Source organism: Naegleria gruberi, assembly GCF_000004985.1.
Source record: "Naegleria gruberi genomic scaffold NAEGRscaffold_69, whole genome shotgun sequence".
NCBI lineage: Eukaryota > Heterolobosea > Eutetramitea > Acrasida > Naegleriidae > Naegleria > Naegleria gruberi.
The window spans coordinates 136823-159678 of NW_003163258.1; the positions used below are offsets into that span (position 1 = coordinate 136823).

General features: G+C 33.9%; 11 protein-coding genes across 11 annotated transcripts; 6 read left to right on the plus strand and 5 right to left on the minus strand.

Moving 5' to 3' along the window:
• Nucleotides 1–209: 209 nt before the first annotated feature.
• On the plus strand, nucleotides 210–5006 carry NAEGRDRAFT_53419 (uncharacterized protein; the record flags this gene model as incomplete). The annotated part of the gene is made up of 3 exons (XM_002670582.1): nucleotides 210–564; nucleotides 1527–3999; nucleotides 4367–5006. The coding sequence occupies 3 exons, from the start codon at nucleotides 210–212 to the stop codon at nucleotides 5004–5006; spliced, it is 3468 nt and encodes a 1155-aa protein (XP_002670628.1).
• Nucleotides 5007–5553: 547 nt separating this feature from the next.
• On the plus strand, nucleotides 5554–5949 carry NAEGRDRAFT_74370 (uncharacterized protein; the record flags this gene model as incomplete). The annotated part of the gene is made up of 1 exon (XM_002670583.1): nucleotides 5554–5949. One exon carries the CDS (start codon nucleotides 5554–5556, stop codon nucleotides 5947–5949), a length of 396 nt encoding a protein of 131 aa, XP_002670629.1.
• Nucleotides 5950–7255: 1306 nt separating this feature from the next.
• Nucleotides 7256–11989, plus strand: NAEGRDRAFT_74371 (uncharacterized protein; the record flags this gene model as incomplete). Its single annotated transcript, XM_002670584.1, has 1 exon — nucleotides 7256–11989. The coding sequence occupies one exon, from the start codon at nucleotides 7256–7258 to the stop codon at nucleotides 11987–11989; it is 4734 nt and encodes a 1577-aa protein (XP_002670630.1).
• Nucleotides 11990–12657: 668 nt separating this feature from the next.
• On the minus strand, nucleotides 12658–13647 carry NAEGRDRAFT_53421 (uncharacterized protein; the record flags this gene model as incomplete). The annotated part of the gene is made up of 1 exon (XM_002670634.1): nucleotides 12658–13647. One exon carries the CDS (start codon nucleotides 13645–13647, stop codon nucleotides 12658–12660), a length of 990 nt encoding a protein of 329 aa, XP_002670680.1.
• A 491-nt stretch (nucleotides 13648–14138) lies between these two features.
• NAEGRDRAFT_53422 (uncharacterized protein) lies at nucleotides 14139–15608 on the minus strand (the record flags this gene model as incomplete). Its single annotated transcript, XM_002670635.1, has 1 exon — nucleotides 14139–15608. One exon carries the CDS (start codon nucleotides 15606–15608, stop codon nucleotides 14139–14141), a length of 1470 nt encoding a protein of 489 aa, XP_002670681.1.
• A 209-nt stretch (nucleotides 15609–15817) lies between these two features.
• NAEGRDRAFT_74374 (uncharacterized protein) lies at nucleotides 15818–16750 on the minus strand (the record flags this gene model as incomplete). The annotated part of the gene is made up of 1 exon (XM_002670636.1): nucleotides 15818–16750. One exon carries the CDS (start codon nucleotides 16748–16750, stop codon nucleotides 15818–15820), a length of 933 nt encoding a protein of 310 aa, XP_002670682.1.
• A 567-nt stretch (nucleotides 16751–17317) lies between these two features.
• Nucleotides 17318–17677, plus strand: NAEGRDRAFT_44819 (uncharacterized protein; the record flags this gene model as incomplete). The annotated part of the gene is made up of 1 exon (XM_002670585.1): nucleotides 17318–17677. One exon carries the CDS (start codon nucleotides 17318–17320, stop codon nucleotides 17675–17677), a length of 360 nt encoding a protein of 119 aa, XP_002670631.1.
• A 158-nt stretch (nucleotides 17678–17835) lies between these two features.
• On the minus strand, nucleotides 17836–18693 carry NAEGRDRAFT_74376 (leucine-rich repeat protein; the record flags this gene model as incomplete). The annotated part of the gene is made up of 1 exon (XM_002670637.1): nucleotides 17836–18693. One exon carries the CDS (start codon nucleotides 18691–18693, stop codon nucleotides 17836–17838), a length of 858 nt encoding a protein of 285 aa, XP_002670683.1.
• A 117-nt stretch (nucleotides 18694–18810) lies between these two features.
• Nucleotides 18811–19236, minus strand: NAEGRDRAFT_74377 (uncharacterized protein; the record flags this gene model as incomplete). Its single annotated transcript, XM_002670638.1, has 1 exon — nucleotides 18811–19236. The coding sequence occupies one exon, from the start codon at nucleotides 19234–19236 to the stop codon at nucleotides 18811–18813; it is 426 nt and encodes a 141-aa protein (XP_002670684.1).
• Nucleotides 19237–19818: 582 nt separating this feature from the next.
• On the plus strand, nucleotides 19819–20931 carry NAEGRDRAFT_74378 (uncharacterized protein; the record flags this gene model as incomplete). Its single annotated transcript, XM_002670586.1, has 1 exon — nucleotides 19819–20931. The coding sequence occupies one exon, from the start codon at nucleotides 19819–19821 to the stop codon at nucleotides 20929–20931; it is 1113 nt and encodes a 370-aa protein (XP_002670632.1).
• Nucleotides 20932–21151: 220 nt separating this feature from the next.
• Nucleotides 21152–22651, plus strand: NAEGRDRAFT_74379 (uncharacterized protein; the record flags this gene model as incomplete). The annotated part of the gene is made up of 5 exons (XM_002670587.1): nucleotides 21152–21221; nucleotides 21379–21630; nucleotides 21694–21993; nucleotides 22041–22502; nucleotides 22551–22651. The coding sequence occupies 5 exons, from the start codon at nucleotides 21152–21154 to the stop codon at nucleotides 22649–22651; spliced, it is 1185 nt and encodes a 394-aa protein (XP_002670633.1).
• Between the last annotated feature and the right edge of the window lie 205 nt (nucleotides 22652–22856).

Consider the following 22856-nt stretch of genomic DNA (forward strand, 5'->3'; position numbering starts at 1 on the left):
ATATAAAGAATACACAATCCACAAAGCCCCAAGTATTCTCAGATTGTGTAGGTATAATGGCAAGGTCGATAACCCTGAACAACAAGACAAAACAGTTGTGCTAAAGTTCAACTTCGTTATTTCTCCTTCCTCCGAAATCCATCTTTACAAATCCAATCTCACAAGAATACATTGAGGTTTTCATGGATGACCAAAAATTGTCTGGAGCCATGAGTAATTGTTGGAGGAAAAAGATTGGCGAGAGGAAGAATTGCTTCTTTCATTGCAACAAATCATTGGTCAAAAGGCCTATCAAAGAAAGTGACTTTATGATTGTTGAAGAGAATTCAAGTGAATTTGATGAGAATTTATATGAGGTTGTGGCAGAATTTTTGGTGATCAGAAAGAAGTTTATTTGCAAAACCAATCCCAATGCGATATTAACCATTGACCTTACCGAATTTCCCTTTGGAGACACTTTTGTCGTATTTGGCTTCCAAGTCAAGCTTTTAGAGGAAGATTTATTTGAAATGTTAAATCGAGATTCCCATATGTCGAGAGAATTAGATTTGAAACCATGCAGAAGTAAGATTATTGAATACTTTTATAGACACAACAGACAAGTATATGAGAAACTTTCCAACAAGATTGTTCCAAATTTCCAATATGTTGCAATGAGTTCAACTTCTCTTATATCAGGTTTTCACTCTCAAAGCAAATATTCTCAATGGATTAATTCTTGTAAAGGAAAAATACCCAATATTACAATTCTTTCCAATAACATTGGGTGCTCACCAAGGAAAGTATTGACATTTTTGAAAGGAAGAATGGTTGGTAGAAGAGAGCTACTTTTAATTGAACAATTCGTCAAGTATTCTCCCGCCACAAAGAAGAGAATGACGAAACAATTCGACAAGTCGACAACTAATATTTTGTTCAATAGTTATCTTGATTCCAAAAGAGAATTCAAAGAGGAATTTCTAGAATTAAGGAACATTATGATAAGGTCTGGGGCTATTCAATTAGTCACTTGTATGGATTTCCATCATTGAACTGGAAGTTGAATGTGGTGATTTAGAATTTATTGAAGATAAATTCTCCAAAGATATTGAAAGTGGATGGGTAAGAATATTGGAAGGTAAACCACCAAACTTTCAAGTTTAATCAACAAATCAACTACTATTCGAAACCGAACTTATCTTTGAAGGTTTGAAAGCAATCATTGACTTTTTGAAATCTCGAATCCGTTCTTCATTTCAAGCACGATTGCTGTAAAATGTTCACAGTTCATTCCAATTTCCTTATTTATTCTCAAATTGGATAATTTAAAATCGAGCGTTTGTAAACATGTCAATAATCGTTAATACTCTTTAATTTCAAATGTTCTCTATTCACTAGAACCGAAAATGACTGAACACAATCACTTTCATAAAAAATCAACTTGTGAATTGGAAGAAATAACAAATTCACATTAAAAAAAATGGTCCTTTCATGTCAGTCATGCAAAACAACAATATTCACACATATTCTGTGTGGTTTATTGGTAGTTTACTTGGTGATGATGGTTGGAAGTGTGCAGGGTTTAGAAAATTTAAATACGAAACTGGACGCAAGAAGCCGAATGAGCTCCGAAGGTCTTTCAAAGAGAGGATTGACAGGTATGGCACAAGCAATGGCAACGGATGTTTATATGAGGGCCTATGTGGATCCAATTAATGGTAATAATGATGTTTCGAATAATTGTAGTATGCAGAGTTCTCCCTGTGCTAGTCTAAAGATGGTTTTTAACATATTAGAAAGGATTCCGAATTATGTTGAAGATGGAAAAACAGCCTATCTAGCAATTTTCCTCATGAATAATATTGGACAAGCACAAATTAATGAAAATTGTGGAATTGTAGTTTCGAATGCTTTTCAAAAGAAGTTTCCAGAAATATTATTTTCCACAGATTCGACACTCTACTTGAGAAAGTTGAGTTGTGGCAGTAATCAAGGGTTTTTGAAAAGTAACAATGAAGTAATTCCATTCCTGATCCAATTTTTCTATATGGACCTTTCTAATATTGCAATTTCAGTACAAAACAACACTGAGGTTTGGACTCTACTTTGTATCATTTCTGATTCATCATTCAAAAGTGAAAGAGTAACATTTGATACTTCTGAAATCTTTGGAATCAATTCAGTCGATTCGAATAATTTCATAATTGATGGAACAACTTTACGAAATGCAACTTTAAATTTTATTTGCATGGAAGCTAGTTTAACGATTAGATATAGTAACTTTATTGATTCGGCATTGACATTGGATCCTCAACGATTATCCAGTACGAGAAGTATTACCATTTCGAGTTCACATTTTAAATATTCGAATCGTCCAAATTTGAAGAGTTTTCCAAGTTATTTCATTACTAATAATAGATATCCATTTGAGAAGTTTATAATTAGGGACAGTACGTTTGAGGGAAGTGGAAGGGATTCGGATAATATTGGAGGAATTTCTATTCCTCATATTTATCCATTTATTTTGGATGTCGATGGATCAAACTTTAAGAAACTCTATTCGAAAGAAGGTGGAGCTCTTAATATTGCTGGTTATTCTACAGTTATCATCAGTCGAACAGTATTTGATTCGAATAGAGCTTTATACATGGGTGGCTCTATTCGATTGAAAGGTTTAGCATCAAGAGCCAACTTTCTCCAATGCACCTTCCTAAACAATGAACAAATTGTACAAAATTATGCATCTTCCAGTAGTGAACTATCTTCCAATGCACTCTATGGAGGAGGTGCCATTTACTTTTCACAAGATTCGCCTTCTTCTATTCTATTTAACACTTGTGTCTTTAAGAATAATAGTGCAGGAGGTTTGGGTGGGGCTTTTTTGAGTTATTCTGGAAGATCAGATGAGTTTATATTTGTGGAATCTGAAATTAATGGAAATAGGGCTGGATATTATGGTGGAGGAATTGCAGTTTTGGTCAACCCATCACTTTCCATTTATGATGAATATGTTTCAATATTTGATGCCAAAAAAACAAAGATTTTGAGAAATGAAGCAACTATAGGAGGTGGATTATTCTTCAATACATTGGATACAATTAGTTTGGATTCAGAATCGTCAATTTCCAACAATGTTGCCACCAAATATTCACCAGGAGTATTTTACAATAAGATTAATAAGTTGCAGAATTCTGCAGTGGTTGACAATAACTATATTAGAGATGGTTCATCAATTATTCAATCCCAAACTAATCAATATCCTTCAACAATATCTCTATTTCAGCAGGATCAAATTAGTGAACTTTCTAATGCTGAAATTATTCCTGGCTACACTCAAATATTTTATGCCAAGTTTAAGGATGCAAATGGAAACCTTGCAAATACTTCACTCCTATTCAACATGCAAACCTATTGGAAACTCACACTAACTTCAATTGAGGGAACCATTATTATTGATGATTTGAATTTCAGTCCATCTGGAGACTTTCTCATGATTGAATGCAAAACCTCCTTATTGAGAAGAGACATTAAGGGAGACAGATTTTCATTAAGTATGACAATGGACACAAAATCTGCTCTTCAGGCATTTTCTGACATGCAAGTTGTCAAATCTTTCAATATTTCTGTTGGATCATGCGGAGCCGCTGAATATATTGAAGTGAGAACAGCCAACGATGGAAATGACTATTATATTTGTTCAAACAGACCATCTATCATTGTTGGAGTTACGATTTCAGCATTGTTTGTGGGTTGCATTGTTTGTATTGTGTTGGTTATTTTCACTGTGAAATTCTGTTTCTTGTATAAGGACCAGAGAAGAAAGGCCAAGAAGGAAAAGGAATTGGAAATGAAATTAAGAGATTTTGAGTTGAATTATACTAAACTTGGCGACACTAATGCTTCTGCACTTTCTAGTCAATCTGCTTCTGGCATTGATTATTGGATGATTAAGGAAGAGGACATTGAAATTCAACAAAAGGTTGCAGAAGGCGCTCAGGGTAGTGTTTTTAAAGGAAAATGGTAAGTTTAGTTCTGTTTCTGCTTGTTTGTTAAATTTTGAAAAAGGAAAAACAAGACACAAGTTGCCATCAAAACATTCAAATTGACATTGGAGGAGGAGGCAGAGGCATCATTCCAACAAGAAGTAGGTTTACTGAGAGCTGTTCACCATGAAAATATTGTCACATTCTATGGAGTTGTGGTTTTGGAAACGACAAGATGTATGGTTACTGAATTTGTGCCAAACAACTCATTAGAATTTTGGATTACCAAAATGAAGAAGGGAGAAAAGAAGATTTCATTCAAGGAAAAGTTGAAAATCTTGTTGGATATTGCAGCAGCCATGAGTTATTTGCATGAACTCAATCCTCCAATTATTCACAGGTAGGTTTATTGAAATTTTGATTAGCAATATTTATTCGAAATTCAGAGATTTGAAACCTGGAAATGTATTACTTGACAATCAAATGAAAGCCAAAATTTGTGATTTGGGAGTTAGTAAAATTGTGGCCGACAACATGGTCGAGAAAACAAATCAAATTGGAACTTTCAATTTCATGGCCATCGAGACCTTTAATGGAACTGAGTATAATGAGAAGTGTGATGTTTTCAGTTATGCAATCATTTTGTGGCAATTGATTTTTGAGGAGAATGCAATTTATTCCAATGAATTATTGAAAAACAAACGAGTGAGCTATTTCATGACTGATCAGGATAGACAAGTTTATGAAAAGTTGACACCTCAAAATTTCAATAATTATTATATTGCCAAGTTGATTAGTGAAGGATTGAGATATCCACTGCCTTCAATATCTAAAAGTTTGGAAGAGGAAAAGAAACTCTTTGTATGGGTTGAGGAATATATGAACCAGGAAGGAATTGATACTAGTAGACTCACTATTCGAATCTTACCAATTTATTTCTCATTAATTGAGTCATGTTGGAGAGCAGATTACAATCAAAGACCAAGTTTTTCATTCATTGTAAAGAAACTCCAAGAAATGATTGAGTTGGCAGATAAAATTTAAATCACTTCCATCACGTTTAGTTATTTTTAGATTCATTTCTCATTTGAAAAAAATGTGCAAACGATCAAGACAATTATTCGATGAAGGTAGTGATGATAAAAAATCAAATGTTGAACCATTATTATTAGAATTGGAACATTTTTCGGATCAAAATTCCACCATCTTTATTGATGATCATGTAGATGAAATTTTATCGTTTTTTGATGATTTTAAATTTATTGTTCTGAATTGTGCATTAGTTTCTAAACAGTGGTTGAGAGTCATATCGGAAAGAGTAAGATTTTCGCTCACTTGCAAAAGTAGCCAGAATTTGCAAGGTGAATTTTTGCAAAATATTCAAAATCTTAAAGTGAAAGAACACAAGGAAATAGTATTCGATTGTCAAGTATTTAGTTTGATGAAATCATTGACTAGTCTTGATATTTCTTTTAATAACATTAGTTATCGATCTCATTATTTTAAAGAACTGAGACAATTACCTAAATTGACTAATTTAAATATTAGTGGCAACAAGATTGAGGCTATTGGAGCCATGCAGATTAGTAAAATGAGGCAATTAACTTGCCTTAGTGTTTCTAATAATAATATTGGAAATGAAGGATTCAAATTCATTTGTGAAATGAAGCAATTAACCTATCTCGATGTTGGTAGAAATGATATTAATAGTAAAGGACTCAATCATATCACTAACCTTGATAAGTTAAAAGATCTTCGTATTTATTACAATAGTGTTGGAGATGGAGCTAAATACATAAGTGAAATGAAACAATTGACTAATCTTAATGTAAATACAGCTTGCATTAATGAAAAAGGTGCCAAGTTCATTAGTGAGCTGCCACTGGTCACTAATCTCAATATCAGTTTCAATGAAATAGGCAATCAAGGACTCGAACACATTAGTAGAATGAAAACCGTATTAAATTGTATAAATAATTACAATTAATAATAATAATTACTAGTATTTAAAAATTTGTAAATTGTTTTAAAAAAAATAGCAAAATTTGATGATCAATTTTCTTTCCTCAAGATCGGAAAATAGTTTCTGTCAGTTTTTTGTGTAATTGGTTACTTCGGAAGAAACTAGACACTCCTACAATAGTTTGCTAGGAAGAGGCTCACCTAGTTGAATTAAAACCATTCCCGAAATGTGCTTTAATTCATCATTCGAAAGTGTTACTTCATTTATACGATTACTGCACATAAATTGGAACTTGCTTCTACTAAATTATTGGAAACTTCTATTCTTTCTCGACCTACATTTGAGAAATTGTGGAAAACAGCAAGTTAAAAGATGTGGTAGTATACTCACTTGTGGATGATTGACTTATGAAATCGAAGTTAAGTATTGATTCGGTCTGTATTGTAAAGATTTCGAATTGTGAAACAATCAACCTCCAAATTAAGGTCTTTCTATTTTAGCCACTTCATGCTCAATTTAAAAAAAAGCCTCACCATTACATCAATCATGCATAAGAGCATGATAATTGGGCCTATTAATATTTAATAATGAATACTAAATGTTAAATCGGGGTCCAATAGGAAGCAGTATATCAATGGGTCATTCATTGCCATTTTCGCTCCCTCCTACATCATTGAAGAATTTATCAGTTTCCTTTAAGATTTGACAACAACCGCCTTATTGCCTCTTCCAAAGGAACTTATTTGCACTAATGAAGAACTTAACAGTTTCCTTGGTCTTTCAGTGTTTAATATTATTCAAGTGGTGGCCCCATTCATCTAATCAGTCCTCTATTTTACCATCTATGTGAAAAAATGGAGGAGTAATATTTTTCGCCGTTTCTTTGATTTTGCCTCTGAGGAGACCTATTTTGTTGGCAACGAAAATGATCCTCTCAGAAGATTAAGTAGGGTGTGTTATTAAGGTTAGTTTGCTCACTCGCCTTAATGTGTTTGTCATTTAGTGAAATGCATCAATCATGAAGCGCGTCCATCCACAACGTCACATCTTCATAGTGCCGAATTGGCTCTCAAGTTGAACTTGAAAAAAAGGCAACATTCACTCTCTCAAATAATTAGTTCGAAAATTTACAGATCATAACAAATTCATCAAAATTGAAACAATTCAACGACAAAGCGTTTTCTTGTCGTTGAGACAGTGTGGAAACAAAAATCTATAGATCCGTTCACAACAAGTTGACACACAACACCAAGTCCTTAATTACAATCAACAAAAAGAACATCATCAATAGGAATATAGAAATATTTTATCAACAACCAAACAAAAAACAATGACAGAATCACCACATGCATCATTGAGTTCATTGGCTCGTCCAGTAACCTTCAATCTTGCTACTGCAACAGCAAACACTTCACACAGTGGCACTAATTTGAGGCCAGCCCTCAAGATTTATTCTAATTATGAAACGACAGCATCTACTCATTCAGGAGATGATGAAGATGCAGTCTCTGCTCAACCAACATCTGTGGAGGAGGGTTCAACTGCTGATAAGATCTCCTCTAATCAATTCACTGAGGAATACATTGTTCCATCACTTAAATCGATAAGAACACATCCATGGGATGATTTACCACATGTTTCGAGTTTATTAATCTTTGGTATCATTCAACCAATACAATTTATTGCACTTTCTTTCATTCCCATTGATCAGTGGGGTTCCATCTCACGATATATCATAGATTATGGCATCAAGAGCATGTATACATTCGGGTTACACTTACTGCCCTACGAAGGATCAGCAGCCTTTCTCTTCATCTTTCTGCTTTTGGAAATGTTATGTGGAATAGCTCTTTATTTGTCCAAAGAATCTATAGGCAAAGATGCCAAGCTTTGGAAATTAATGCCAAAGATATATACTTACATGACCTTTCTGTGCACTGTATTGTACCTCCCAATAACGAGTATTTATTCAACCTTCTGGTCATGTGATTATGTCCACGGAAAGAAGGAAGTTCAATCTGATATTACATCAACAATAACGACCAATTATTATTTGAAAGTTTACCCAGATGTGGAGTGTTGGGATACTCCTAACCTTGTGTTTTCAATCTTTTCCATGATTGGACTGATTTTTCACATTGTGGCAATTCCAGTTTTGTTCACATTGACGGTGGCCAGTCCTTCCATTATTTTAGTTCCAACAAAGATAAGGACTGCATGGTGGCACAGAGTCATCAAGAAGGCATTCTTCAATACACTGCGTCCTATTGTTCCTGTGGCTGTGTCCATAATGAGTGGATTTTATATTGTGTTTCAACAGATGGTACCCTCGTACACCGAGTTTTCATTCCTCTATCCAAGTGTAATGATAGCAATAGCCATAGCATCAGCTGGAATAATAATATACACGCTTCCTTATCATCGCCCTAAAGAAAACAGCTTTCAGTTCGCTGTAAACTTGGCAAAACTAGGGCCAAGTTCAGTAATGCTCATTTGTTCACTTCAAAATACAATTTCGGATGTCAATCACATCAGTGGAACGCTTTACCAATGGGAAGCTGGTTTAATTTATCTGGGAACTTCTCTAGCTTCTTGCCTTACTATTTTCCTGTTTGCCTTTTTTGGATGTCAAGCTTATCAGAAAATTTACATTGAAAAATTGGCAAAACAATTGAATGAGAAGATTTCGGAAAATTCTGGTGCCTTTTCGAATGATTTATTGGAAGATATTGGTGAAACTAATATGGGAAGAGTTGCACAATTCGCCTTAAATGTCGATGAGAAGGCAATTTCCAAAGTTGACATTGAACTGTTGGTAATTTCTAAAAAGATTATTACCGAAATGAAACGAAACAAATTGACACCAACGGATACTTTCTTTGCAAGCTCACTTTCCTGCTTGGTTATTAAATTATTCAAGGAAAAGGATCCAAGATATGGAATCATGTATTCTTTACAATTACTTTCAGGTCAATTGAAAAGAAGAATCAATATTTGGGATCGTTTAGTTATTTCTTTACAAAAACATGAGAAAGATGTTTTGAAGAAACGTGAAGAAATCAAGCCAGGTTCAAGAAAAGCCGAAGAGATTGATAAGAAAATATCACAACTCTACAAGAAGCAAACTCAGCTTTCTAATTTGCATAGAAATTATTGGAAACTTGTTTTGAATGAGAATAGCGATGATTCGAATGCCATTCTTCAAGTTTCTGATGAATTGTACATTTTGCAAAATGAAACTAGAAGCATGTTTGAAGAACTCTTCTCCCAACACTCAACCAGTGTCACAGTTTTAAGAAACTATTCACGTTTCGCTGAAAAATTCCTATTCCAACCTGAACTTGCAGAAGATTTACAAGCTGCTGTTTTGGAAGAGGAAGAAGAAAACAATAGAAAGAAGCAAGCATTCAAGGGTGGAAGAAGAGGAAGTAGAGCAGTACCTGGTTTCCAACAAGAAACCATTGATTTGAGTAAATTTGACGATTTGGACGAACTGCCAGAGGAAGCCGAATGTTTAGAAGAAGAGAATAGAAAACAAAAGGAAGGAAATAAGAATTTGATCAACAAGCATCCAGATTTCACATGGTTATTGATTGTTATTTTGATTATTCCATGCTATGTCATTTTGGGAATCACCGGAGGATTAATAGCAGAGATTATCCAAGGAACTTCCACAAAAGGAAGTTCTACCAAAGGTTTTGAATCCAAAGTTTGGATGTATTATGAATTATGTGATGCTGCAAATGTTCCTTTCTATGTCCTTGTAGACTATAGAGCTTTACAAAAGTTGAAACTCTTCTCTGGAAACACTGCATACATTACCAAATTAGAAAAAGATCACAAGGAGAGATTTTCCTCGTATAGTCAAAGAATGAAGAGTATGATGTTGGATTATTCATCAAGTACTGACAATTTAATCAGTGCTGTGGTCAAGGGCTATCAGCAAACCTACTATGAAGTTTACATTCCAAAAGCAGTTTCTAATGCCTCATCATTTCAAGAAGGAACCAAGAAGAAAGTGACCTTATCCGAAATCTACTCCATGATGGCTGTTCAATTGGAAAATATCGTTCAACAAGATGATAGTATGAGTTTGAAAACAATTGAAAACTTTCCATTCATGTTCTTTTGGGAAAATCGAGAAATTATGCCAACAATAATTTCCAATTTTTGTTCTACAATTATTGAAGATCACAGAAATTTGTTAATTGACCAATTGAGAGATTTCATTTTGGGTATGTCAATAGCCATGGCGAGCTTTATGATGGTAGCTTTTGGTATCTTTGGTGTCATTATTTACAAATTTAGAGATCGTCAACGTTTAATCAATTTATTCAAGAAATTGCCAAAGGATGAAGTTGGACGAATCTATCAAGAATTGAAGGCTGGATGCTCCAACGATAAGCACTCACTTTCCAATGATAAGAAACAATTTATTCTCACTCGATTCTTAAGAAATCCAGTTTATGCCGTTCCATCTCTTCTCATGCTTTCATTTGCTATTGGCGGAATTGCCTTCTCTGTCTTTATTTACGATTCCACTAATAACATGAATCTACAGTATAGTTCCATGTTGAAATTGAGAAATTCTGTTGATATCCAAGTTGATTACCATAAGGGTTTGTTCAATTTGGTCGAGTTGATTAGTGGAGATAGTTCACTACCAACAAATAGTTCACTTGTTTATAATGAAGTGACGAATAGTATGAGAGGATTGGTAGATAACTTTTTAGTTTTCACAAGAGGAGATAGTCAGAAAGGTTACAACCCAATCAGAAGTTTCAGCACAGATATTGAAATACTCATGATTTCGAATACTTGTTCCAATAATTTTACTTCTATCAATAGAACTATTGGATCAAATACTACTTCAACAACATTGCCAGCTTCATCTAAAACATGGAATTCTAACTTTACACTCTCTCAAAATTTGGATTTCTTCTCTTGTCTTTCGATTGAAGACCTAATGTCATATATTTTATCTGGAATGGAACAATTCAAGGAAGAATCTTTCAAGAATATTCGTACTTCAGGCTATTTTATTGAAACCTTCTTCAAGGATCATGTTTCCTTGAGTTTATCCTTCAGAGCAAAGGTCGACAAGGTTTTACTCGTTCTAGTATCTGTCATTGATAACATTGTGTCAATTACTCCAAGTTTGACAGCTTGTTTAATGATTGTTGTCTTGTGTATGCTCATTAATTACATTGTATTTACTTCATGGAAGGTCTACACATCTGAAATGACCCAACTTCGTCACATGTTTCATTTCATTTCTTGGGAAACAATCGAAAGCAACGAAATCTTCCTAAACTATATAATGAACTATGAATTAGTCAGAAAAAAGAAAGGTTCAAGAATTCATCCTGGAGATGAAGGTGCAGATAGTGATAGTACCACCATGCTTAAGAAAGTTTTGGATAGTTGTGTTGATGGAGCTGTTATTTTCAATCAGGAAGGAATTGTGGAAAATATTAATCAAGTTGCCTTGTCAATGTTTGGAATTAGATCTCAATCTGATGTTGTAGGAACTGAATTTTATGGACTTTTCCAATCTAAAGATGTCATTGCCAAGACAATTAGTGACATTTCCAAGTCAGCTAATTCTCATGGTGAAATTCTTGAAGTTGAAGCTAAAAGATCTCAAAATATGCTCAATTCCAAGACATTCCCTGTAAGACTGAATTTATGTGTTGCATTTTCTGGTGGAAAGAGCAAAAAGGTCACATTTGCTGGTATTTTAAGTGATGTAACATCAGAGAAGAAATCTCTTGAATTGCTAAATGTGGAAAAGAAAAAGTCAGAAGACCTGTTGAAGAGTATCTTCCCAGAAGCTGTTGCTGCTCGTTTAAAGAAAGGAGATACCTTCATTGCTGAGAAGTTTGATGATATTACTTGTTTCTTCTCAGATATGGTTGGTTTTACCAAAATGAGTAGCACTTTGCAACCAACTGAACTAGTAGAAATGTTGAACGATTTAGTGAATGGTTTTGATGAAGTGTGTACAAAGTATAATTTGGAAAAGATTAAGACTATTGGTGATGCTTATTTTGCAGCTGGGTAGGTTTTCTTCTTTTTGGAATATTTAAATTATTTATTTAACAATTAAATAGTGGATTGCATGGTCAACAGAGTGATCACCCTGAAAGAGTTTTAAGATTTTCAATTGATGTTTTTGGACTATTGCACAGATATAATATTACCAGAAATAGAAGTGTTGACAATTCTATTAATTTGCGAATTGGTATAAATACTGGAAGTGTTGTCGGTGGTGTTATTGGTAAAAAGAAATTTGCCTACGTGAGTTTTCAATTTTTTTCAATGTTTATTTACAATAATGTTAATTATTTTAATTTAATATTAAACAAATAGGATTTATGGGGAGATGCAGTCAATACAGCCTCAAGAATGGAATCAACTTCATTCCCAGGTCGTATTCAAGTTTCCAGAACAACTTACGAAAGAATTCACGATCTAGTTCTTTACGATTTGGATCAAAGATTAAATCCTAATGGAAAGGGAATTATGGTGGAATTTGAGGAGAAACGAGTTGAAGTGAAAGGAAAGGGATTGATGCAAACCTATGTTCTTTTGGAAAAGTTCCATGAAAGAGCATTGTTTGAACATTTGGCAATGCATATTGATCATTCTCAAGACTCAGCATTGGTTCCATCTGTTGCACTTTCTAACCAATCATTATCAGATAAACATTCAGATTAGGGAATTTATTGATTAGGCAAAATGTCTGGATACTTGTTCGAGAATAACCTTGATATTTTGGATAGTGTCTTTTTGTAATTGAAGAACTTGTTCAATAAATTCGTTAGAGTGGTTAGAATTCATTTCTGGAAGTGGAATTTGATCTAGATCTAAAATGATAAGTTCTAATTGAGATTGTGCATGGTCCAATATTCTAGAATCTGTGCTCAAAATACATTGATCCTTGAGATAGGTCTTGATACACTTGATGATTCTAATGACTATTTGCAAGTAGTGTTTGAGAAGAATTCGTTTTGGTACTGAACTTCTTGGTTGTTTTGGAAAATCAAATTCCATTGTAGTATGCTGAAAATGGAATGAAATATCGGTCAATGGATGAGAAGCTTCATCTTGAGCTGCCTTACATGGATTAGTGTAAACATTTCCATTAAAGGAAAATAATGGCTTGATCCATTTGTCAGAACCTGTTGATGTACATTCTTTGGATTGAAGGATTTTGTCATTATCGGATTGGAAATTAATATATGTTTCCTTTGCCAATTTATCAATTCTATTCATCACCAAATTCAAAACTGTCTTTCCAGTTGGAAATTCCAATTCAGCTTTCATTTCGAATACTTGCAGCAAGTGCAATACCACATCTCTGGCATATTTGAACATACATTCTTTGAATTGTGTACATAAACCATACTCTTCTGTTTGTTTCTTAAAGAAGAGTGATGAAACTTTTTGTAAAATCAATTCTTGACAATCAATCTTGTCATTATTCGTTGAAAGTCTACTAGGAATTGGTTGCTTACTAATCAGAATCTTCTTCAACTCCTCTGGATCATCCACCACTTGATTATTATATACAATCTTTCCATTGTAATATGGATCTTCCTCATCTACAACAGCATGAAACGAAAGTCCACCCAATTCAAACTGAGCACAAACAACAGTCAATAAAACTGCCACCACCACGACCACTATCAATAGTGATACTTGTATTGTTTTTTTCATTCTTGTATGTTGAAGGCTTTTAAATCCAAGCTCCAAATTAATAGCACTTCCTTCATCACGTTTCTTTCCAAATTAATATCAAAGAAATATATTGTGGATTATTTTAGGATGGTCAGATTCAGGTGTGTGGAACACGTTTTTCTATTGTTCTACTTCTTCTTCATAATTCAACACGTAGGAAAGGAAGCCTTCCTTGCTGAACGATTTTGTTACTAATTAACTATCGAAAATCCATTATAATTACTCTATAGGTGCTTCAGTTCTAATTCACGTTTTATACAGTCAGAGTAGGATGATAAGAAAAAGTTTATGATGATGAAATTCCTTCCATGATGAGAATCAAGCTAATTTTTTCTAATTATCAAACTTCTGTTGGCGGTAACAAAACTAGCCGTTACAAGAATTAAATTCAAAAAAAAGCAAATTAAAAAAAAATCAAAACTTCTTTCTCAAATTTTTATTTATCTTCTTATGATGAAATCGACGACGAATTAACTTCTATTATTTGTAGGAGACTGACTGAATGGCAAAGTACCCCCAGTATTCTCATCAATCCAATACATCTTGCCATCAATTACCGTGTATCCCTTCAGAGGAGCAGCCTTTGATGGCTCATCACCCGAAGATGATGACGATTGAACAATTTGATTGCTCTGTGCGAGTGGAGTATTCGTCTCTACCAAGCTACCATCCTCATTGACCATGTAAATCCTTCCATCATTGTAATAGTAAGTCTTCTTTCGTGAGGTGCTGGCAGAGTTTGCTGCTGTTGCCGAATTGCCTATTGCCACAGTTTGAAGATTGGATGGGCAGGCAATGTGTTCTCCCAATTGATTGAGCATGAAACATTGACCACTCACTGGATCAATGTAGTAGGATTCACCTGTTTCTGAGTTTTGGTATGTGGCCATTCCGTTCTGATCCTTGTAGTAGACTCTACCTTGTGAATCAACAAAAGGACCACCTGCCAAACCATTTGGATTAACAATTTGGGCACTGCCTGATGGTGTATTCACATAGATGGAAGATGTTTGTCCATTGTTATTGTTATTGGAATTACCAGAAGTGGTAGTAGAACCAGTACCAGTGGTACTTCCTGTGCTTCCTGTATTTCCTGTATTTCCTGAAGAAGTAGTTGGTTTGATTGTGGAGCTGGCTACAGGTTTTGGAGGATGTGGTCTTTTTGAAGGAACAGGCACAGGAATTGGAATTCCAACAATAGGAGAAGGTACTGGTCTGACCACAACGACTATTGGTGGTTTAGTTCCAGTTGTAGGGGTTGAAGTTGTTGGAGTGGCTTGGGTTGTACCAGGACTTGGAATGTCTGCCAAATTCAAGCCAGGTATTTCCTTAACTTTGGATGGAGGAAGAAAGAAGATTTGTCTTCCTGTTTTGCCATCAATGTAATAGTATCTACCAAGTGAATCTCTAAAGAAGATTCTATCATAACTATCTACAAAGTATTCCTTATTGTTATTGTCAATGTAGAAAGGGAGTCCAGTTTTTGCATCCATATAGAATGCATTTCCTTGCGAGTCGACAAAATAACGACGATTCTTATTATCTGTTAGAGCTTTGGATTGGAGTGAGGTTGGAAAATTTGGACTCGATGGATTGCTTGAATCAAAATACTTGATATTACCATTCTGAGCAACGTAGAATGGTCTTCCAAGAGCATCTGCAAAGGTTTGATATTTGGTTCCTCCAACCTCAATATCAATGCCAAGTGGTTTGTCCTTGGATGGAGTGGATACACCATTCAGTGATGAGTATGAAGATTTGGATTCAACCACTACTGTTGTGGTGCTAGAACTGTAGGAAACGGTACTGCTACTACCTCCATTGTTGTTATTATTTACTATTGGTTTGGAAGGAACCTCAACTGGTTGCTGACCATGGGCAAGTTGACCAAACAAAACCACTTGAATGAGCAAAATTGTGGCCAAAACAATTGCTTTCATTTTTAATTATCTTTTGTGATTGGAAAGATTGTGCTTATCTTCTCTCTTATAGATTACCAAATTTGTACATTGGACAATGCAGGTTCTATTTCAAAATAGTTAATCTATTTAATGGTACAATTACTTTATATTGACCCAAATAGATTGTTACCACTCTACTTGATACAAATTGGATGAAAATGAAGTACCAATTTATTATTCTAATATATTTACAAATATTTGTCCTTGTGTTGGTTAAAGAATTCTTCAACACTTCTTGGCTTCTTTCCAGTTATTAATTGATAATCTCCATGAACGTTTGCTGTAGTTCCATTGAGTTTGAAAACTTGATACAATCTAACAAATGGGAAAATAAGGAATGGTGGAACGCCACTCTTTCTCAATAATTCACCATATTCAAATTCGTCCAATTCAACAAATTTGATTTCCTTTCCAAGTGACTTGGAAATGATTTGGGCAACTTGTTCGTAGGTCAAACTCTGTGGACCTGTCAAATTATAGGTTTGATTAGCGTGTTGCTCTGGAGGTTGAATCAAGATTTGAGCAACCATTTCTGAAATATCACGAGTATCAACATGACTAATTCTATATGGTAATCCATGGTCATGCTTTGGTCTATAGAATACTCCACTATTCTTGATATCTGCCAAGTCACCTCTCACATAATTTTGAATGAACATGTTTGGTCTAATGACCACATACGAAATTGAGGTATTTTTCAAAGCTTTTCTGACACTGGTTTCAGAATCATGAAGATTTTTGAAAAAGTTGTTTTGCTCAAGATCTCCAGAGGCTCCCAAAGCTGAAATCTTGACAACTTGTTTCAAACCCTTTGAGGTCTTGACAGCTAGTTCCACAACTTGTCTTTCCAATTGAGCAACATTTGGAGTGGCAATTGTTACAAAGAAAATTCTCTCAACATCTTGGAATATAGTTGGAAGTGATGAAATGGTTTCAAATTCTCCCAGAACATATTCAATATCTAAATTGGTGCATTCCTCGAATAACTTGTAGGCCTTTTCCACGTTTCTAACCAACAATTTGAGTTTCAACTTGGTTTCTGTTGGAGAAGAATTCAAAATACGAATCAATTCACTTCCAATATTACCAGTTGCTCCAGTAATGAAAATCTTGCTTGCCATCTATCTTTCAGTAGATTGTTTTTTTTAATGAAATTTGGTTTCACAGAATTGTCCTTGACCTTGCAGTTTTATAACAAAATTAATCCTCACGAGGTTTCAAAAGAGTTATGGCATAACTTGGTTTCTTTTCATGAAGAATGTTGTGGAGAAATTTCCATTGCTTTGTGGCTCCGTCCGTTCCTCGCTCATATTTGAGGGGTTTCTTCCAAACAATATACAAATAATAAAAAAAACGTGTAAGTTTATTAATGTCTCTTATATCAATAACGACCTGAGAGACCACACGTATGATAACTTGTCTAGTTTATTAAGGTAGTAAGTGAACGAAACTATTGTAACTTACCGAAAGTTCATGAAGAATAAAGTCACTGACACGCATTATTGTAAACCATCTCACGAACGCCATTTTCACAACAACGCCATCAATTCTAAATATCTCCATATTAGTACAATTTTACAACTCGTCCATAAAAGTAACCCAACAAGTGTCAAAAAATTCAAATAAATAGCACGACAAGTAACACCCAACATTTCACAAAACAAAAACAATTAAAAACAAAATCAAAAATGTCCTATCCAATCCCAACCCCATACGAATGGTCAACCACTCTCGATATTGGCAATGCTGAATTAAACGAACAACACAAGAAACTCTTCACTCTCATCAATGCCTTAGATGCCAAGAGAAGTTGTGGCACCACCTTGAAGGAATTATTGGATTACGTTGTTTTCCACTTCAAGACTGAAGAAGATTTGTTTGCAAAGGCTGGTTGGTCTGAATCGGCCTCTCATAAGGAAACTCATGATAAGTTTGTTCAGGATGCTTTGGCATTGACAAGTGTTGGAGATGCTGAGATGCAATTTATTAAGCAATGGTTGATTACTCACATTTGTGCTTCTGATATGAAGTATAAGGGAGTTATTTAAATAAAGCGAGTGTGTTGAATGTTTTGTATTCGAAACTGTTTAGTTTTCAAAATTCAAGAAGAATTGGTGAAACAAAGGCCAATATTGTGTAATTGGTTAAGCCTTTCGTTTCGAATAATTGCCATCACCTCGTATCTCATTAAACTGTTTCAGTTCCTTCAAAAATAAAACTCCTTCTCATCAATTCTATTATAACTAACATCCAGTATTGTTAATTGTTTCATTTTCGTTAAATATTTGACTCCATTTGCTCCAATACTATTGTTAGAAATATCAAGTTTAGTTAATTGTTCAAGTTGAGTGAGATGTTCAACTCCCTTCTCTTCAATCATATTATTATGAATATCAAGAGTTCTTAATTGTTTCATTTCTCCAATAAATTTAACACCCTCTTCGAATATACTATTATTACTAATATTGAGTTCTGTTAAGTATTCCAAGTTACTAATAGCTTTTGCTCCTTGTTGTCCAATAAGATTTCCAGAAATATTGAGAATTGTTAAATGTTTCAATTTGCTAATGTGCTTGGCTCCATAAACACCAATAGTATTGTGAGAAATATTGAGATTTGTCAACTGTGGAGCCAATTCTCCAATTAACTTTGCTTGACTGAATGTAAATAAATTAACCGAAACATCAAGTTGAGTCAAATGTTTCATCAATCCAAACAATCGACAATCAAATAGTTCAAAAGCAATAGTCCCAATTCTCACTTTCAGATTTTCAATATTTTGTAAAAATTGACCTTGCATTTTCGAATCACTGCCACAAACTAATGAAAATTTCAATCTTTCCGAAATGACATTCAACCACTGTTTTGAAACCAAAGCACAATTCATCACCATAAATATAAAATCATTCCGATGATAATTTAAAATTTCATAAATTACATCATCAGAGAATATTTCAAATGGTGAGAGTTTTGTCTTTTTTGCTTCTTGTTGAGATGAATGGGAATTGTTTTCTGATATTAAAATATCGGCAGATGTAATGTCTTCTCTTATTCGTTTGTTCATTTTTTTGTTTTTTAAATTAAGATTAAAATCTTCAGTTAAATAGATTGATTACAATGACAGAGAGTGTTCAATTTACTTCTGTCACTTATTTTGAACACGAATGTGAAAGAAATTAAATTACTCTTCTAATTCTTCTAATTCTTCTAATTCACAACTCCACATTATGATGTTGTCTTTCAATATTTGTAAAAGGAGTATGGCTTCCCTATACCATTCATCACTTAAATAATCGACTTCAGGAATTGCCTTATCAAATTCTGATTGAGCCATTTCAATTGCCTTTTTCTTATCTTTCAAAACATCGCTGTAATATACAACAAGTGAAATGATCAAACTCAATCTAGTTGGATCCACAATTGAGAGACTTTTGATTGTTTCTATACCTGATTCATATGAGTTCAAACATTTTTCTTTCAATAATTCATCTTTGGCGGATTCTGGGTCAACAGTAAGAACGTGTCTATAGAAATCTCCTTTGAGTTGTGCATAGAAAACCAATTCTTGATCAGTCAATCCTTTTACTTTCAAAATTCTGTCAATCATCTCAATCAACTGTTCAGCAAGTTGATGAATTTCATTTAAAACTTTCCTGGTAAACATGTTTGATACGTCCGAGGGATCATATTGATGAAGCTACATTATAAACAGCTCTCTTTTTCTTCATTGTCTCTGTAAAGGCCAACTTTAACAATTTTCTTTCCTCTTGTGAAGGAATAAATTCTCCCGATGATGCAAGAATTAATTCATCAAATGACTTGTACAATACAGCAGCCATTTCTATTCAACAAAACAACAATCATGTTAATCCATTATTCTCTTGTTCTTCCTTACTTCATACTTTTCAGAATCACGACAAATTAAGGCCCAAATTACATAATCTTCTCTTGAAGAGAGAGTTGGTACATCCCTTCCTTCTTGTTGTTGTTTCATTTTTTTCAAAGTTCATCCTTAACAAACAACTAAGCTACAATTAACACGAATGAACTTTTTTTACTAAGGGAGAAATATAAAAGACTTATAAACCATTACTTTACATTTTCTTCTTGTGGAAGGAAAAAGGAAGTTGGATAGTAACAAAGGAATGTGAAAATGGAACTTGAACTTGAATGAAAAAATTGAAAAAAAATGACAGATGTTCAATCTTTGATTTTGGATATTGGATCGGGATCGATAAAGGCTGGATTACATTTTCATGATGAACCTTCATTAATTATTTCATCAATGATTGGAAGAGTGAAATATAAACCTGTCATGATGACAAATGTCAAATTGGGATATGTTGGAAATGAAGCAATGAGGAGGAGAGGGATATTGGATATTTCGTATCCGATCAGGAGAGGAATTGTTCAAGATTGGGATGATTTGGAATTATTATTTCAATATATATTCGAAAGTGAATTAAAGGTGGATCCACACGAGTTTTCACTTTTTCTTTCTGATTCTCTTCTCAATCCAGATTCTAACCGAGAGAAAATGGTAGAATTACTATTCGAAACCTTTGGCATTCCAGGGCTTTATTTCGAATATCAACCCTTGCTATCTCTATATTCGTCTGGAAGAACTTGCGGAGCTGTTTTACATTCCGGAGAGGGACTTTCTCAAATAGTTTCAATTTCTAATGGATATGTTCTTCCCCAAACTATTCGTCGACTAAATTTGGGAGGTTTTGATCTGACGGAATATTCAAGAAAATTACTAAATACGAAAGGTCATTGTTTCAAAATGAAAGCAGATTTTGAAATTGTGAGAGAATTGAAAGAGAAATGTGCAAGAATTTCACTTTCTAACGATGATTTGCAGCATATAGATTCATCTGAATTATTTTACGAATTACCTGATGGAAATCGAATAGAAATTGGAAACGAAAGATTTGAAATAGGAGAAGCCTTATTCAATCCACAATGCCTAGGAATAGATTCCATTGGAATTGACCAATTACTAATTGACTCAATACAGAAATGTGAAATTGACACTCAAAGAGACATGTTTGGAAACATTATTCTTGATGGAGGGAATTCACGAATTCCAAACTATTCCACTCGAATAGTGAATCAAGTTGAGAAGAGTGCCTCACCATCAATGAAAGTAAGGCATGTCAACATGTCAAATGAATACTCTGAATGGATTGGAGCTGCCTTCATGATTCTCCATTCTCAAATGAATTACATGTGGTATTGCAGAGAACATTATGATGAATTTGGAACAAATTTTATTCATAAACATGGAGAAACATTTTAATTTTGTTCACAAATTTTGTAATCTATATTTCAAACCAACTGTCTTTCATATATTGAATTCATAATTCATTGTTGAAAATAATGAATGAATAATAATTATAATGATGTTCATTAAGAAGAGATTGAACTTGCATCTTCAATTCTAAAAAAAAGATCAAAAAACTTTTCATAAAGCCCGCTTTTTTTTATCCTCTTAAATTTTATATTTAATTTGAAAAAAGATGGAAGCGAATGTATTTGCGGCTGGTATGACCGATAATTATGAATATCCAGCAGTAAAGAATCCGGGTGGTAAGTAAACGAGCATCACTACAAAATTCTCAAGAAGTTTTGGCTTTTTTATGTGTGATTGTGATCGGAATGAATTTTGATCTATTTTTGTATGATGGTGTATTATTTAAATCATGATCATGATAATTTAATTGATTTTTAATGGTGATGAAAAAAGCCTTTGTTCCTCTTGAGCCTTCATTGTTTGGATATGAAAGAATTAAACATGCTGCATGTGGATATAGAACTTCTTTCTTTCTGACCGAGTCAGATCAATTGTATTGTTGTGGGCAGAATTCATCAGGAGAGTTGGGGAATGGAACTAGTGTTGATTATGAACCTCTCTCGAAGAATAGAACTCTGATTCCACATTATGGAACCATAGAGACAATATTAGGAGGAGATACATTTACATTCTTTATCATGAAGGGTATGTTGCTTTGTTGGCCAAGTGTTTAATGGAATTGATTGCATACATGACGAATTTGTAAAGATGGTACTTTTTGGAGATGTGGATCTAATAATGATGGCCAACTTGGAGCTGGATCAAAAAGTAAATTATTGGTACCTGAACCGGTCAATCCTACACCTTGGGGAGCTCACAGAGTGATGAAGATTGCATTTGGATATTATCACTCTGCAGTTCTTGTTAATAATACAGTGTACATATCAGGAAAACTTTCAGGAAGTGATACCACCCATGCATATACTAAAATTGCAGATGCAGATCAGAAAATGATTGGAGAAATTGTGGATGTTTCTTGTGGAGTTTTTAACACAATGGTTGTAAATAGTATGTTGTTGTGAATTATTGAATTTGAGATTAATTTTCAACAACAGGAAGAGGACATTTGTATAGTATTGGTCAATCAGTTGAAAATGCTTCAACTTCAGCATGGACCAGAATGAATATTGATGCACCTGTTTCCAAGATTTTTTGTGGATCACTTTCCGGCATTGCAATAACATCACAAGATGAGGTCTATTGTTGGGGAGATAACGGCTCAGGTGAGACTGGAATTCCAAGCTCAAGAGTTTCTAATTGGACAATGAATCACGATTTGTGCTATAAGGAAATTACCAATGTTGGTATTCACACCTATCAAACCATTATCCTTACTCGTTCAGGACAAGTACTCATTTGTGGAAATAATTCCAACAATCAATTGGGAGCAGTCATGGAAACTAGTCAAGGTGTAAAAAGAAGTACTCAATTAGAGGAATTATGTAGGAAATTCTCAAACAAGACAGCATTTGTTACAGGAGGATTTCAACACATGATTGTCTATTTTGCTGATGGTGGTAAGTAATTTCATCTATTCATCTACATTTTAATCATCCATTTCAAAGCCATGTCAAAAGGAAAAACCTACATGATTGCAATGCTTCGTCAAGCAAGTCAATCCTCAGAATTGAGTGATATTTCATTTGATTTCCTAAATACATTGTAAAAAAAATTGTAAATTTAAATATTTTTGGAATGTTACTGCTATTTATTGAATATTATTTATTAACATTTTAATTTTCGTGTTCCAATTCGCCCAATTCGAATGAGAATGGAAATTAAATTCCAAAATTGCAAATTTTCCAAAACTCAAAAAAGGCTACAAACAAAAATTTAACAAAAAAAATACCTCAACCTATTTAGCGAAGCTT